This window comes from Silene latifolia, chromosome 6 (assembly GCF_048544455.1).
Source record: "Silene latifolia isolate original U9 population chromosome 6, ASM4854445v1, whole genome shotgun sequence".
Lineage (NCBI taxonomy): Eukaryota > Viridiplantae > Streptophyta > Magnoliopsida > Caryophyllales > Caryophyllaceae > Silene > Silene latifolia.
The window spans coordinates 92,779,857-92,797,410 of record NC_133531.1 but is presented as its reverse complement, the minus strand read 5'-3'; the positions used below and the strand labels follow the sequence as shown (position 1 = coordinate 92,797,410).

The window sequence follows — 17,554 nt, the reverse complement described above, 5'->3', positions numbered from 1 at the left end:
TTGGGGTGAATGGTGTTCTTTACACAAGAAATGAGCCGCCGAAAGAGATTGATTAGAATATGGGTTTGGCTGGGAAATGAAAACGAGTTCTAATCAAGGGCAAGTTTTACTTTCACTTATTTAAATGTAATATCAAATACTTTTACAAAAATAAAATCAAACGTTTATAACTAAAAAATATATATTTTATTAAATTTAAATAACGTGTCCCGTATCCTAAATTTCATGGGATGCCGTGTCACGTGTCCGTGGTCCGTTTTGGTACTACCTAGTTTGCGGTCAAAGTGGAAAGGGAGAAAAAAGTGTTGATTGTGTTAAACCCTTGGAAAGACAGGAGGGGGTTTGCGGTCAAAATCAGAACAACAATGTCAGGCAGCAGCGCCATAACCAAAAGCAACCAACTCCACCGTTATCTCCGCCATCTCAACCTCCTACACCACCGTTCTTACTTGACTTCTCCATTATCGCCACTGCCACACCTCTCCAAATCCTCTTCTCTCTCTCCTATCAACAGTTACTATAGGGAACTCAATTCCTTCAGATTAAGCCACAGGTACCTTTCCACTTCTGCACCATCTCCTTCTTCCGGCGATGGCGAAAAATCTCAGGGATCACAACAATCTGGTGCCGACGCCGGAAAATCCATTCGTGGATCGGTAATTTCCACTTTCTCCTTCACTTTTTTATTCATTCTTGCGTCTTATTTAGTTACTCTTGTTGAAGCGATTGTAATTGCGATTTGTGTAGTTTCTGAAGTTTTAAAATTGAAGCAATGATTTTGATAATTCCCTTATTTCTTGAATCTTAAGCTATCGATTTAAAATATCACAAAATCTCATTTGTGACGGCACGTATCCGTCACTTTAGAGTGACGGATACCATTTTCCCTCACAAATGACCCAAATAGAGGAGAGAGGGAAGCACTTGGCTTGCTCCGACCCGTCTTCAGCAAGACTAATTGTTAAAATATAGCCCCTCCAATCCATTGACTTGTAACGTTTGCCTTTGGCAGAATGTTGCACCGAAAGCGGAAAATGCCGCGTCTTTAGCACAAAGTTACTAAATTAACCCGCAAACTCCTAAAATGCAGGGAGAGGGGACGGAGGAGACTGAGGATTGGGTGAGCAGATAGTGGGGGTAAAATTGTCACATTTGCAATGAAAACTTACTAAAGATACTATCACAGTATCATATCGAATTGGAGGGGCTGGAAGTGTAATAAAGTACCCCTAAATTTGGAGGTGCTTGAGAATTGTCTCTGTTTCTGAGTTTGGTACTGAGTTTGAGGTTGTTTCGTCCAATTGCTTCATGTTTTTATGCTCAATGTCAAATTTCAGACCTTTGTGAAAGAGCCCATGAAAAAGTTCTTGTGTTTTTTATCGAGATCGCAGGACAAATTATGTCTAATGATTCTTAGATATTTGATGAATTTAGAAATATGAAAAGATATATTGCGGTGCATTAGAGCTGGTCTAATGGACACTTACAACATGCTTTGTTTCTTGAGTTGCGATCTTTGTCTTTAATCTGGAATGAAGATAGTTAATTGATATCAATTTAGGTGGTCTCTGATTAGTGACCTGGTTGTTTTATTGGTGCGTGGCAGCCTGTTTCATGGGTGAGCCTCCTTTTGTTGCTTGTTACTGGAGCAGGGATTGTCTTCTACTACGACCAAGAAAAGAAGCGCCATATTGAAGGTAGATTACTATGGTGAGTCAGTTGTTTTTTTGGTCTTATTGATTAGTGATTAGGTAAACTTGAGATGTTAACATACTAAGTTCAGAATATAGGAGTTGGGTGGACAGAAAGTGGAAACTATAGGCAATGAATAACTGGCTTCTAGTAAGAATTAATTGTCTTAAATATATCAATATGGTAAGGTCTCTTAGATAGTGGTACGGAAAGTTTATATCACGTGGTGTTGTTGCTGTTATGGTAGTGGTGGAACGGTATTTTCTCTAGACTAGGTCGCGGTCTATCGATTATTCTCATTCGAAGCTTTATACAACATATATGCAATAAATTTGTAATTCAGGGGTTTCCCTGTTATAGTTCTAGAACTACAAATTTATATTGAAAATGAAAATGTAGTGGTGGAAGGGTATTTTCTCTTATAAATTATGTCCATGAAAATGAATATTGTATCAACCTACCGCTTTATCTTTAGCAAGCAGCGTAGAACTTCTTAGACTTCCAAAAATAACGTCTTTCAGTTGAGAATGGTTGCTGTCTTTGGAAACTACATGTGTTCGGGGTCAATAGGTTGATACAATACTCGTTTTCACTCCTTTTGCTTGTATAGTTTCCCTGTTATAGTTCTAGAGATTTTCATCATAAAGAGTGACATTGAATCTATGGGTAAAATTAAAAGGTGACCTATATTGATTTTGGCAGCTAAAATATTGTTTACTTGTTTTACTGAGTTGCTGTCTCTTATAACATTCAATACGGAATGCATATTTTATAGTTATTCCTTTACATATTTACTAGCGACTTTCCTTTTTAGTGTTCTCTCGTCCCCAACCAAAAGGGATTAAAGCATTGAGTTGTACAAGCCATCTCTATAGCTGGGTGTATCCCTTTACTGTGGTTATCTTGGGTACATGGTCTCACACATTCAAGCTCTTGAGCCTGTGTGAATTTCTAATCTTGCAGAAATAGACACTGCCTCAAATACGGTACGACAGGGACCCTCTGTTGGACAAGCAGCTATTGGAGGGCCATTCAAGCTCATTAATCATGAAGGCAAAACTGTAACTGATGAAGACTTTTTGGGTAAATGGACTGTGATGTATTTTGGCTTTACTCATTGTCCTGATATCTGCCCTGATGAACTCCTGAAACTTGCTGCTGCAGTTGATAAAATAAGTAAGTATTTTTTGCTTTGTATAATATTGGTTTAACTAGTATCTGACAATCTTTTAGACATTAGCGATGCCTGAGGACCCCAGGTCCTATGAGGCGTATCTGCAAAACGTTGGCAAAAAGAATGATTGACTCCTCAATTGTCTGTTTTGTGCCTACATATACACTTCCTATTAGCAATATTAAGAACTAATGGGAGATTGGGAGGGCACAGGTGTAAATGGGATGGCATCAATATTTCACTAACGTCTTAACTTTTAACAGTATAGGTTTCTTTTCTTGATAGTTTTTTTAGCTAATCTTTGTTTTCTGTTTTCTATTTTTATTTTGGGTGTGGGGATGGAATGATTGACTCCTCAATTCTCTTGGGGTTTCATCAAGCAAATTACTGATGGCTTGCAGTTATATATTCATTCATCTGAATCTTGAGTGTTGCTGGACACGTTAGCCATAAATTGCTGTATCTTATTTTTTTTATTGGGACATATTTTAATGTGCTGATAAATTATTGTTTGCAGAAGAAAAATCAGGAATTGAAATCGTACCAGTTTTTATATCGGTGGATCCTGAAAGAGATACCGTTGAGCAAGTTAGTGAGTATGTCAAAGGTACCAACTAAAAAAACACCGTCTTTCCTCTGAATCACAACTTACTGAGACCTGTTTAGAATGGGATGATTGGGAAAATGGAGCTGCCATAATAAGAATTTTGAAATGCACATAATTTTGAGACGATCTGTTTTAAAGGCAAATCATTATGACTTGGGTGGCTATTTTTTTGAGTAGCAAGTCATGTAGATTCAGTGATTTTGATTAGTGTTCCTTCGTTAAACACGAGTACCTATTATCTTGTCAAAACCAACACCCCAAACTAGACATCATATACAATCAGCGATGCATGGATGTAACTCATTTCCACTTCTCAGATTCCTAACACTTTTGGATACATTACAGAGTTCCATCCGAAGCTGATTGGATTAACTGGTGATCCAGAGGAGATCCGAAAAGTTGCTCGCGCATACAGAGTGTATTATATGAAGACAGCAGAGGAAGGCTCTGATTATCTCGTTGACCACTCTATCGTCATGTAAGTATTGTCACTAACTGAAAAATCTGTGATTGAATTAATTACACTTCTGAAAGTTTCAGTTTGCCTGTATTGCATTTTGAGTTTGAATCTAAGACCGTCTTGTAGTTTATAATGCGGTGAATTGCGTGGTGCACTTGGAAATACAATCTAGTGGCTAATTTTCATCTCATATTGTGCAGGTACTTGATGAGTCCTAAAATGGATTTTGTTAAGTTCTATGGAAAAAATAATGATATTGATGAGCTTACCAATGGTATAATCAAAGAAGTGAAGCAGTACAAGAAAAAGTAGGTACAAGTCTTGTATTTTTCAGTATCTTAGCATGGAGAAACTGTGCGGCATTTGTTATTTCGAATACAACTTTGTTCTGGTTTTGAGGGAGTACATTTATTAGTATTGTATGATACTTCAAATTCAACTTTGGAGATAAATTTTCATTTAGAAATAATCCCATGTTCAGATATGTTACTCGCATGTCTTTGAAAGAAACGAACAGCTGCAGAAGGTAAGAAATAAATAAATCTGTCACTCCTGGTGTTACTTTTACTGAAATGCATCTCCTATAAAAGAGGTCCACAAGTCATGTACCTCACAATTCGAAAGAAGATGGATGGGCTTTTAGACGGTTTTAAGTTCTAATTAATGCCTTTTGTGTTGCCTTTGGAACTCTTCTCCCACTGAATTCAGTGCAATTCGTCGATGCTAGACAACCTCCATATCTTTAAACGGAAAGATTTGTGGTAATCTCACTATAACTTGGACTTTGGAAGCACTTCCTTCACCATTTGGGCACCAACCTTGTAACCATTTCTGACAACGATCCCTCATTTCAAAACATATTTGGGGATTTACACAGTATAGACACAATTCTTAATACACGTACTCGTCTACACGTTTACCAGATTAACAATAAAGAAATTATATTTCAATTGAAGACAACAAAATTATATAATAGTAGTTCTACAGTCGAGTACATTAACACCCTATCTTAAGACTCAATGTTGCCAGGCATCAGGAGGCTGCATAACTAATAATTACAGCTCATAAATTGCAAAAAACTCCTTGGAAAACATTTTACATTTGTCATTTGAGAGAGCGAGGCTAATAACCTAATAACTCTTATGACTAATGAAAAATGCATATAGTAAATTAGTAATTTAGGAGCCTCGCATACGAGACCGACTGGTATAAAACTTAGGTCTTCTTCTTTTGGAATGAAACCATCTGAATTGAATGAATTTGTTTGAAGAACAAAAATAAACGGAACTAGAATGAACTACAGCGAACTGAAATCAAGTTCAAAATAACAAAGCCTTATTGAACAAAATTACTCATTTAGGTAGTTCGTTAACCTTCCTATTAATCATTCCTACATCCTCTTTACGAAATAGGGTGATGGATGAAAAGAGTAAATCATTGCGTATACAAGCCTATGCAGTCATGACTCCTAATATTCCCATCAGATACCTTTGCGACCAATACAAATCTAACCATATTGTAACGCAAGTCAATATGGGTACATGTAATTTGGATCTACGGATCATGATTGGGGCCTTGTAATGCACAAAACCAGGTAAACTATATACTCTCTGTAGCATACAGGGGCAAAACTTGAGGAACAACAATCGCCTTGCTTCCTCCAAATAAAGAAAATTATACAAGCTGTTCTCAAACTGTAGACATTATTACAACTCTAATCCTGAGTTTATTGGGCATATTGCCGTGTATGCTATAACATTTCAAGACATAATTTCATTTCTGCAAACCCCTCCGATGAGGTTTTGGAGCCAATCTCGTGTACACAATTGCGGTGGCGTTTGAAAACAGGTGAGGTATGAAACTTCTATCATCTGTGAGAATCCACATCAGTATCTAAACAATTCTGGGACATAAAACAAACAGTCTAGAAATCCTATCAAGATGGCCATACCCAATTAAGCAGCTCAAGTATTTAGTGAATCGAGAAATATCTGTACTTCAGGCATCACTTGTCAACTTCTTCAGGGATATTAGCCTTTCCCAGATACACTTGCTGCATCTCCTCCCTCCATATCTGCAAAGGAAAAAAAAAAAAAAAAAAGAGTAAAGTTAGGTACATTTTCTCTTACTTATTGGAAAAGAGGGGGGGGGGGGGGGGTCCCTTATTGAGCATCTGTGAAGCAATAACATACCATTTGACGGAACTCTACTCGTATGTGAGGTACATTTGTCTTGTGAATGTCGTTCCCTTCTGGTCCTCTTATGTAGTACTGTTGTCCAATCCAATGAGTCTATTGACAAAAAAGAATGTCGCACCAAGTTACAAAATGAAATCAGTATAAAGAGCACCCTTAAAATGGGCATCGCTTATATGTAATGGTTAAATCATGTGAAACCACTCCAAATTCTTATGTACTCCTCATTTAGTTATAGGGTTAATGAGTTGGTCCAACATGTATCACATCTCATAATTATTAGCCTTAAACATTGCCGAACAAAAGCAGCGTGGCTCAAACGCAAGCCGCAAGGGTTAACTCCTATCCATTACTTATACTAGTTTTGATTTAATGCATTTCACGTAATAAATGTGTACTGGAATTCATGTTCTAAAACTAAGACACGTTACAGGAACATATTAAGGAATCATGTGGCTGATCAATGAGCTTAAATTTCCTAGGAAATTCCAATTCATAAGAATTGAGTTCCCCCATCCAATTCGGATGAATTTGGCAAAAGTGTTAGGTCACCAATGTAGGAAGTAAATTCCATAGGAATTTCCAATGACGGGAGTAGGTAAGCCACTTTCTACAATCTGTAGGCATTGGAAATTCCTGGGAAGTTTCAATTCCAACATTTTCCAAAAAATATGGCAACCAAACAACCCGCTTTTTTGGAAATCATGGAATTTTCCACTTCCTGTGTTTTTCAAGCGGCGACCAAATCCTCCCTACTCATCCGGAGACACCTAATCAAATCACTAACGTGGGCAAGAGATGCAAGACCCGACCCATGATCAGAAACTCTCTACGTACACAACTACTGCTATACGAGAAATACCTTTAAAGCATGAGAAAATCCAGATTGAAGGACAGAATTACGGGCAATCTCACACAAATCACATGAACTTAGCTTCCACACCTACCACGGAAAAACATTTTAGATCACAAATTCACGACAACATTCTCATCAAGTATACCAAACAGGGAGACACTCACGGAGGCAGCTATGCTGTATTCTTCCACTAACGGCTCCTTGGTTAAATGAATCTGTAATGGGTCATCTGTAGATAGGGATACATTTAGACCACGCAAAAAGAAGACAGGAAAAGGGTTGCGATGATAGTCCAAAAATAAAGAGTTGTTGCTAAGAGGAGACATTGCCAGCCCAATCTGAATAGAGAAGAGAAGACTATGTTAAGTACTTGTCCAGTCATGACGTTAAGATAAATCAAGTACACAACCAGTCGAAATTGAGTTTCCTTCAGGAATACCTGCGCTAAATAATAGAGATACTGAAGTACAGGAGATTTCCTCAAATTAATTCCATGAGCAATATTATGGGATGTGAGGAAAGCTGCTGCAAGATGATCAACGTCGCCAGCCTGAAAATTCAATAGAAAAGATTAATACCTATTTCAAACAACAAGACTTCAATAAGACAGCCCAAACAATGATCAGCCACTGCTAGGGTTTCGGTGAGCTCATAAACGAGACTAAGCTTTTGGATTTGAAATAACAAAGTATTCCTGTTACAATATTTCCCTTTTGTTCATCCATGAAACATCTACTCATCTGATAATGTCATGCACCATAGGATGAGAGTTCTAGAAGCGTATTTGCATTCATATCATGTGTATTGTACATGCACATATGAACTCAGAAACATTGCATGTTAATCTACATAAAGGTGTGAGGTAGTTTTAATAATCGACAAGCAAAAAACTAAACAAATTCGGAATATAAAACCCTCTCAGTCTCTTCTTTGAAAATTAGCCGTCTATTACAATAATAAACACTTCCTTATCGTCTGGCCAATTCAAACAGAGACCTTAGTAACTAATGTGGACAGTGAAAGGGGATATATCCTAAGTTTTATCGTCTAAAATAGACATATTCTTGATGCATAAAATCAAATATACAGGAATGGTAGTTTCGTTACATACCTCTCCACAATGTGGTCTGAATTTTATCGTTGTCATACCCTTGGACTCACGCAGCTGCCAGATAAAATACCCAAAAATTTATGTTATGTCGCTACAAAGAGTAGCTGTTCACACCCAACGAGGTCATAAGAACTGTCCACAGCAGGAGACCGTATCAATGCTGCCGCCAACAACGACAATGTAAACGTACAAGGCAGGGTAAAGGAGGTTGGATGTATGCAGCTTTACCCTTGTGTTAACAATAGAAACTAGTTGTTCAGGATGCCACACAATAAAATTGTCACATAAAACATCATCTGACATTGTATACATGACTGATGATTGGTCAAGAATTTCATGTTACACATCACAAAATAATTATGTGTACATAATATCTCACTTAGTTGTTAGACGGTAAGACTGATTTTTTATGTTGCCATAATAAATATACAAAAGGAGAACTAGAGAAAAGAGCCCACACAATACCTTATTTAGTGTATAGAGATTTGCATAACAGTAGTACACATAGTACGAATACGCTGGATTGAAGATATTGGTCCACTGGTCTGGAGTAGGCATATGCTTTGTGGGGCGTCTTTCGGGTTTGCTTTCATCGTCCACCAGATCTAGTCCAACCGCCTTGAGAGCCATAACCAAATTATTACACACAATTATAACATTAGAGTGATAGGAAGAATGACATCCACTAGAAATTGAAGCACTTGCTCATGTGATAAACAACTTGTAGTACCCTACGTTACTGAGGAGCACAAATGGAGTGCTTAAAAGATCAGTACTACCCTTTCCAATACAATGACTTCTGATAGATATGACCATTTCGAATAGTGTAGGACAGTAGTCTTAGAATAGCTGACCTCCCAAAAAGTCTCTCATGGTGTGCAACTGTGCACAAGTGAGACCAGTGTGCGCCCGAGGAAATGGACATGTGTTGTCTATTTGGACAATATGCATCGGGTTTGGATCCCTTAAGAGTTTTAAACTTAACCTATATGGGAGAGTTTACCCATAATAGTAAAGAAAATATTGTCTTTTTTATGTGTACTTACTTATAAATGGAGTAAATTTTTTTCTACCATTTATGGCAAACTCTATTAACTACAAAATATTAACTACAAATCACGTTGTCATGAGGCAACAACTTAGCCACGCGAACTTCCACCACGCCGCTAAGTTGTTACAAGTGTTACAACACCACTCTCTGGTGACTAAATACCAACTATGTTTTAAGCAAGCATTGTATTCTAAGGAAGTTTGCAAGGAACCAAGTAGCTGATCTAGGGAAATGACAATGCGCCACGTCAACATGTTAATTGTAAACTGAGAACCACTACAATAAAATAGAAATTTAAAGTTCACTGGTCAACAACTGAACAAGGTTTGCCCTCAGGTAGACATTTTTATTTGGGGTACAGTTCTGCATTACAGGGGTGTGAATGAATGAATATGAATACCTGCTTCAGGAATAGGTGCAAATGAGGATGTGAATCTGGATCGACAGTAACCTCGAACAAAGGAAGGAATATGTTGTCAAGCAGGTTTTGAAATGATGTCACTATCCCCATTTCCTTGTATATGTTATATAGTCTTGGAATCTGGAAAAGGAAAAGTTAGAGAAGACTACATTGTAGGAAGCACATTAGATTTTTTTTCAAACAATAAACTGAATCCATTTTTGAAATAATGGTCAAAAATAAAATATTTGTCGTTTTGGGTCGGTTTTGAAAATATTTGTCAAAATGGTGTCCACGTAGGCTCGGGATTTCTGGACCTAAAACACGCCACTACCAATGGCGTGTTTATAATGAGTAGGGAAAGAAACTTCATTAAAAAATGGACTAAAACAAACACGCCATTGGGAATGGCGGGTTTCAAAGGGGAAACACGCCACCCCCTATGGCGTGTCTTATGTAATTTTTTTTTTTTTTTTTTTTTTTTTTTTAAGTTCAGTCAGTTGAGGAAAAAAATTGTTGTAAAGACACGCCGCTGCTAATGGCGTGTTTCCTTCACAAAACACGCCATTAGTAGTGGCGTGTTTCAGGTCTAGAAATCCCGAGCCTACGTGGACACCATTTTGACAAATATTTTCAAAACCGACCCAAAACGACAAATATTTTATTTTTGACCATTATTTCAAAAATGGACTCCAATAAACTTGACTCTAGACAGGCAATAGACAATGAAACTCAAAAGCTTGAACAACAGCAACAGCAACAACAACAACAACAACAACAACATTGGCCCATTATCTCAAAGGCTCCTACCTATAGTGAGATAGGGGAGTCAGATGTGTGCAACTTTAACACAGATGTTTCTGGATAATACAACAACAACAACAACAACAACATCAGAGCCTTAATCCCAAAATGATTTGGGGTCGGCTGACATGAATCATCTTTTAGAACCATCCATGGTTGAACGCACACCTCAAAAATGCGGGGGGGAAAAAAAAAGTGAAAAACAAAAGGGGAGTGAAACATAATACGAAAGCCAAGTAAACTTATAGGTTTTAAAACCGAAGTCCAGATTTCTTTTATAAAAACTTAGAATTTAAATCGAGAATAAAAGATTAAAACGATTTTAAAAACCGAAATAAAACGTAAGGGTCCGGAATACCTTAAAAGTGAACCAAGTATTAATATATAAGAAAGTTGTTTCTGGATAATATATGATAAAAATTACACATCACATTGACCAACTTAGATTCATTGGAATGGAAATTACACAGCATGGTACAGAAATGCCTTTCACATACCTGAATCAACCAAACAACATTCTCACTGTACAAATCATTGTTAACAATCCAACTGGCCAGTTGGTCCCACTCACTTTGCTTTCTACCATATATAGATATTCTGTACTCGGCCATCTGTATAAAAGAGCAGAATCATGCACTGATGAAGTCATTACAATTCAACGAGATACGATACGATTCAAATGACATTATCAAGTACATGTTCATTTCACAGAAATACAATGACTCAAACCGAAGAAATGTTAGGAATGATTGTGTGGACCCTCAATGAGGCTTACTGGTTAGAATGCTAATGATTGGAAGGAAACCCATTCTTTAACAGCATTTTTTGAACAATTTACTCCTTTCCAGGTTAAAACTAGAATATCTCTTAAGTCAATGTAAAGGATATCCAACTGCAACAAAGAATGGATTGCTAATAGATCACGCATCTCACGAGTCACAGGTACAACAAGAATCAGAAACCTTCAGAAAGAAGAATTGACACTAGAGGGCTAGCCAGGCGGGTTCCATATCCAGAGCAAAGTTCAGACAACCAAAGAAGTTACAGGGGAGTATGGAAAACAAACCTAACATGTATGTGTAAGGCAACAACCTTCTACCAGAATATAAAACTATAAAGGCCACCAAAAAAAATGACCCGATTCACCTGAACCATAATAGCTGACCCAAAAATGACTTGAACCATGTTTGACCTGAGAATAGTGCACCCATGAAGCCTTGATGAGCCGGACCCGCAAAGACCCAACTAGAACTTGACCTAAATTACCCGTTTGACACATCACCTATCGCACCCAAGCCATACAAGACATCTATTGTCCACATGCAAGAGAATGATGCCTGTCAGGAAAAGTTTTGCCTATCAGGCTATCGGCTAGCTAATACTCCCTCCCTTTGAATCCAACTGCCATGGTCCCAATTTTTTGTGCAAGAGATTTTGAGTTAATGGGGGACTTGGATATGAACAGAGTAGTAGCAGGAAATTTCACATTCATACTGCAAGGGGGAAGCAGGAGATTTTCAGACCCAAGGGAAGCTGGCATCGCCAAAAGGCACTCAATGAATGCCAAAAACAGAAAGGGCCAACATAAATCGCAAGGTTCTGTAGGCAATATAATAACCTGATATTTGCTCGCCTCGAGGTCAGAGAAAACTTGCTTTGTCAGTTCTCCAAGAAATCGTCCTGTAACAGGGAATAGGAAAAACCACAACTTAATATAGAAAATGCTATCCTTGCATTAGGTAAACGAATAGCAAATTGGGGCCTCAAATCAACAACCCGTGTAGGCATTCATCAGAGTGAGTCTACACATAAGAATATACTACAATTAAAAATAACAGAATTTGTTAAAGAAAATATATCAAATTGCCGGAGAAGATACTAAACCTAGGAAGAATACAACAAGTTGCAACATGTTTGTCCTACACTTAATCATCAGCATAATATCCCATGCTCACATATTCATATCTAACGCGTACCCAAAAAAACATATTATATTCGTATCTAACACGCTCATATTATATCACACGCTAATAATTCAGCAACAAGACGTGCATTCTATCATTAAACAATCCAATTCAAAACCAGTTCTCAGAATTGGTTGGTGACCGAATTTAAATTATGTTACACGTGCATTTGTACAAACCTTGGATGAGATTATCCTGTTTGAGGAAAATTTCCCGGAGCCTACTTTGACCACACGGATTGTACTTGAGGTTAAATTTATCAAAACGATGGAAAGTGCTCTTGTCAGCATGAACATCTAATAGATCAACGTTTAGATCATATCTGTGCGGCCAGATGAAAAGAAGGATTAATCATATATCTCAAGTCCCTCAAAAGTTCACATAGAAGTATAACAGACAGGCAAACAGAGCACATCCTATTAGTATAGTCTTAAGGGAATGCCATAAAAAATCTTTCTTACCCAGTGAGATCCAGGCTCTCAAAAACTTCTTTTAAAGTTAAATAGGTCCCATCACGAAATATAACAACCTGAAACAGGTACGGAGTTATTAATAAAATATATAGATCACGGGATAGATTTACAGATAAAATAAAGAAGATATGTCCAGTGAGCAAGTTCTCCAAGCTTGCTGCTAAGAGAATCACAAACAACATGAACCATATTGACATAAGACAATTCCTTATGGGGAAATATGAGCTATAGCAAAAATAGCGTAAGATAAAATAAATTTCACCTCATCAGGCTCCTTCCTCAGCTTTGACTTAATAAACCTCAAAAGATGCTTCTGGTTCATGCATGCTGAATGGTGAACGTGGGTATCAACTTTTCTGACATTGTAAAAGTCACGATGAGGTGCACTCTTTTGCGCAAGGAACTCCCTATCCGCATTAAGCATCAAATGAAGATTGAATTTCTGGGTAAATGTCCAAATAAAGAAAATCAAGAACAATTTATGTAGAATATATATATGTTAGCTGTCAAGTGTTAGCAATGAGAAAGCCGTTACTTGTTCCAGTAAATTTAGCCGATGGTGGCATAAGGTCCGAATGTTTCCAGCAGCAATAACCCGAAGAATGTGATGCAAATCAGTGAAAAAGGTTGTTGCATCAGCAACAGGGAACAGCTTCTCTTTAGCTAGACATGGAAAAAAACACGCACAGGACAAACAAAGCAGAAATAAGAATACAAAGAATCGGCACCGGAGGGTTTTATAAATTATAAATAAAGATGGAAGAACAACATTGACCAAAGCATGTTAAAAATACTTACAGCTTTTACTATCATAAACTTGAACTACTCCATCCTCCATTCGAAAAATGTGCTGCAAAAATAAAACAGAGTATAAGAAGATTGCCCAAAACAATCACAACGTTAGATCTGTACTTCTCCACCGTATATCAAAACAAACAATGAAGGAAAAATCGAATACTTACATCAGTCTTCTTCTCGGGAGTATACTGGAAGGGGTTTAGGTTAGGTTTAGGCGTACTGGGATCAGATATAATTTCTCTTTCCCATGGAGCGATTCCTTCTCTGAACACATAACTCTCTCTCAATTCAAGGCATTCTTGGAGAACCAAATAAGATTCAACTTCATCAGGTGCAGGGGTCTCTGGGAGAGAGATACAACAGCACGAAAAACAAATGAAAAGAAATGACCAATACATAGATCATAAAGCTCAAAAAAACTGATTTCCTCGCAAGAATACAATAAATAACCTATAGATTGACGATGAATCACTGCACATTGCTTGAAGTCTTGAACCATGTTTATAAGTAGGTCTGTTGGCCCAAGGTCTGACATAAAATATTATAGTTCTCACAAGTCACAACACACTTCAAACCCCACTTTATGTTCTTTACGCTTATCAAGCCTTTCATCAACCTACTTTTATCCATCCTCTCTTATTTTTGGTATACCCCAAGAAACACACACACACACACAAAATGAAACTTACTTCAGTAACAAAAAATTATAATATAATCGGATTTTTTGAAACTGAGCAAGGCAAAGAACTGCCACTTCGCGTGCTGGGTATATTAGGGAACCATCATCTCAAGTGGTGTGTTTTGTGCAGTGTAGTCCGACAAACCTATGCAACATATACAGTGCGGCCTTCTAATATATCATAGAAAATCTCATACACAGGTCCATTGATTCCAATTTAAGTTGGACGTCGGGGTCAAATATCAACGGCAAACGGTTTTTAAGCTTTATAAAAAAATGCTGGAGTGGCTTATTTTAGATCAAACAATGAGAATTGAGAAGTCTCGAACGCGTAACCTGACAACTCACTCATAAGATAAAGCTACATAAAACTCAACCACAATAGGTGTACGTATAGGGAGTATTTTTTTTTCTCTCTTTTTTCTCGAAACAAAACCGCCATGCAAGCGGCAACCTTATTCCTAATTAAACTATAGAAATACTAATCCTATATGGATTTAGAGTTTACAAGACATTATGCTAATATTATAATTTTTGAGCATTATTTTATTTTGTTCGCATTTTGAGGTGTGCGTTCACCCATGCACGGTTCTAAAGGATGATTCATGTCAGCCGACCCCAAATCATTTTGGGATTAAGGCTCTGATGATGTTGTTGTTGTATTTATATTAAAAAAAGGTCAGGAAAACGCCTCCAACAAAAAATCCAAACATTCAGGAAAAAATCAAAACGGTAAACAACGACTCAGCTACAAAACTGTGTCTGACAGAACAATAAGCAGACAAATACAGGCTCCAGTGAATATTAAGAGAGAAAAGTAGGTACCACTTGGTGAGATTTTTAATCGGACAAATGTTTCCTGTTCTGGCTCCTTTCTCAGTATGTCAGCAGCTATAGGATCAGGCTGAACCCCATGCAGATCACCAGATACACTGTGAGAGCGAATCATGCTTGTAGTAGCTATAGGAATTTGATCTCCATTGTTGCTATCCCCAGGTAAATCCTGATATTGGCTTTTTGTTTCAGATCCCTGCCCAATAAAATTCCAAGTCAATAAAATAATCACCTCAATTAAACTCATTCATCCCTTTCTTTTTCCTTTGTTTCAAATTGTCATTCTGAGGGCCTTAAAGGTGAAGAATATTGCAAAGTACCTTATACAGCTTTTTCTACCAGGCTTAAGTATGAGAAAGAAACTACGTTACTTTTTTTTTGACAAATAACTAAATAAGAAACTACAGTTTTCTATGAATACACCTCTGACTTACAGTATTTCCGTTAGAAAGGAGATACGCGGGATCCAATTTAGAGTTATCCGTGAAATCATCATCATCATCCGATCCTTCAACACTTTCAAATGCACTTGCACCAGGGGACTTTGGAGATGTAGGCCTAATTAGGTGAGTAGATCTACTAGCTGAACTAGCCAGGCTTGTAGCTTTCCCTAGACCAGAGTAATCAAATCAATGAAAACATAAATTAGAAAATGCAGGTTTCAAAGAAGTAAATGACTTCATGATCCATCACCTGATAGTGTCATTACTGTCATATACAAACATGGGTTGTCAACTCAGGTACATTACACTCAACCAGTGTTTAGACAGTTGATCATACAAAAAAAAATAAAAGTGGTCCAGTGTTGGTTTTCCTTTTGATGGCTTCTCTACTTTTCAGGTGATTAGCTTAAGCAGGTTTCAAGGGTTTTCTTGCTGAACATTAACACTGACAAATGCACACTCCTCCTTATTTGGTATACATTTTATGCCTTGAAGTTAAACTTCCTTAACTCTGACAAATGCACACTCCTCCTTCATTTATCTCTCTTTAACTAACTTTAGTTTCCGTTCTCCAATTTTTATAATAATAGCGAAAATACAGGGTATTTCTAATGAACTAGTCCCTGTACTAAGGTCAAAGCTATTACTTGGTAGAAGACAGGAGTGATATTTAAACATTTGCAATTTGGGAGACAGAGGGAGTGATGATGATGATGATGATGATGATGATGTATAGTTGACCATTCACTAAAGTAAACCATAGAATTGAGCAGCAGAAAGTAGAATGATACCTTCAGATAAGGTGCGAAGCCTGGGCAATCCAACCGGAATACCATCAACAGGAAGAACACCATTCCGTTTATCATCACCGTCAACCTCGCCGCCACCTCCAACCGTCGTGACATCCGACATAGACGCTGAACCACGGCGATAAGGTCCAACGCTTTTCTTCCTGCGGCGCCGGAAAGGACGAGGCGCAACATCATCCTCATCCGCTGCGGCTGCGGCTGCGTCTTCTTCACGGCGGCGTTCATTCTCGAGGGACTTAGCGAAGTCAAGGAGCTGCGATAGGGTTTTGCGGTGCATGTAGTACGCAGAGACGGCGACAAAGGAGGCGCCAACTAGCGCCGCCATGGCTAAGTGTAGTGAGTAATTGTCCATTTTTAATTGGATTGTTAAGGGTTGAGGTTTCTCTCTCTAAAACCCTATTGGAGGAGAAAGAGACTAAGGAGTTTGGATATTTATAAGGGAGGACACCTCATCAATACTCTACTTTCTCTCTCTATCCACTATGGAATAGAGTATTCGCTACGTCTCTCTCTAACTCGATATATGCTGTGAGCTGAGTGAGCTGTCAGCCTCTGATGTGTGATTGTTGCGTTATCAACAATTAAACATCTTCCTCTTGACCAAAAAAAAAAACAACTAAACGATCTTTCTTAAAAAAAAAATGGATACATCTATTTTATGAATAAAATAGCTCAAATAATAATCAAAGCGTCACAAGCTGAAGACGGGGTAAAATGTGATTCATTTAAGACGAAAATATAACCATTTTACCTAAAAAGTTACCAGAACAATTTCCTAAGCTATAATAATTTGTCATTAAAATGGTCACATTTTGTCGTTAAAATGACGACATTTGACCCGTCTTCAACTTGTGACGAAAAGTGTCCGTCTTTAATGAGAATTGGTGAATAACATATCACTTATATTGTGCATTTTATTATTTTCAATCCAATTATATTTTGTGTCATATATGATACTTGATTCGTCAAACTTAAATGAATATGCCGTTTTAAATAAGAATTTGTATTTATCGACAGTAGTTTATGCCTTAGGAAACTGAGGTTGGTTCCATAATTGGATTGATTGCCTTCTGAGTGAGTGATCGAACGTTTAAAGCATCTTTCCTGTGCATATTCTTCTCTTCTCAAGTTTATGGTGCCTCTTGTTTTGTGCAGCATCCATCAATTTTGGAGGGGAGATATTGGTTTTCTAGCACTACACAAC

General features: G+C 37.6%; 2 protein-coding genes across 2 annotated transcripts; one reads left to right on the top strand and one right to left on the bottom strand.

Moving 5' to 3' along the window:
* The first annotated feature begins 291 nt into the window (after positions 1–291).
* On the top strand, positions 292–4,422 carry LOC141586990 (protein SCO1 homolog 1, mitochondrial-like). Its single transcript, XM_074408399.1, has 6 exons — positions 292–656; positions 1,607–1,697; positions 2,656–2,868; positions 3,384–3,473; positions 3,819–3,951; positions 4,134–4,422. The coding sequence occupies exons 1-6, from the start codon at positions 366–368 to the stop codon at positions 4,243–4,245; spliced, it is 930 nt and encodes a 309-aa protein (XP_074264500.1). The 5' UTR covers positions 292–365; the 3' UTR covers positions 4,246–4,422.
* Positions 4,423–5,494: 1,072 nt separating this feature from the next.
* Positions 5,495–16,825, bottom strand: LOC141586988 (AMP deaminase-like). Its single transcript, XM_074408397.1, has 20 exons — positions 16,333–16,825; positions 15,533–15,708; positions 15,090–15,294; positions 13,750–13,928; positions 13,586–13,637; positions 13,323–13,450; positions 13,050–13,229; positions 12,776–12,843; positions 12,494–12,636; positions 11,969–12,030; positions 10,848–10,961; positions 9,547–9,687; positions 8,561–8,713; positions 8,096–8,149; positions 7,424–7,534; positions 7,149–7,322; positions 6,991–7,071; positions 6,126–6,224; positions 5,885–6,007; positions 5,495–5,804 (listed from the first exon to the last, which is right to left on the bottom strand). The coding sequence occupies exons 1-19, from the start codon at positions 16,700–16,702 to the stop codon at positions 5,939–5,941; spliced, it is 2,559 nt and encodes an 852-aa protein (XP_074264498.1). The 5' UTR covers positions 16,703–16,825; the 3' UTR covers positions 5,495–5,804; positions 5,885–5,938.
* Between the last annotated feature and the right edge of the window lie 729 nt (positions 16,826–17,554).

Coding starts and splice junctions, on each gene's coding strand:
- LOC141586990 (XM_074408399.1), top strand. CDS start 366: ATGTCAGGCAGCAGCGCCATAACCAAAAGCAACCAACTCCACCGTTAT. Junction 2,869..3,383: donor TGCTGCAGTTGATAAAATAA/GTAAGTATTTTT, acceptor TATTGTTTGCAG/AAGAAAAATCAGGAATTGAA. Junction 3,952..4,133: donor GTTGACCACTCTATCGTCAT/GTAAGTATTGTC, acceptor CATATTGTGCAG/GTACTTGATGAGTCCTAAAA.
- LOC141586988 (XM_074408397.1), bottom strand. CDS start 16,702: ATGGACAATTACTCACTACACTTAGCCATGGCGGCGCTAGTTGGCGCC. Junction 12,031..12,493: donor ACAGGATAATCTCATCCAAG/GTTTGTACAAAT, acceptor TCCCTGTTACAG/GACGATTTCTTGGAGAACTG. Junction 7,535..8,095: donor TCAGACCACATTGTGGAGAG/GTATGTAACGAA, acceptor TTGAATTTTCAG/GCTGGCGACGTTGATCATCT.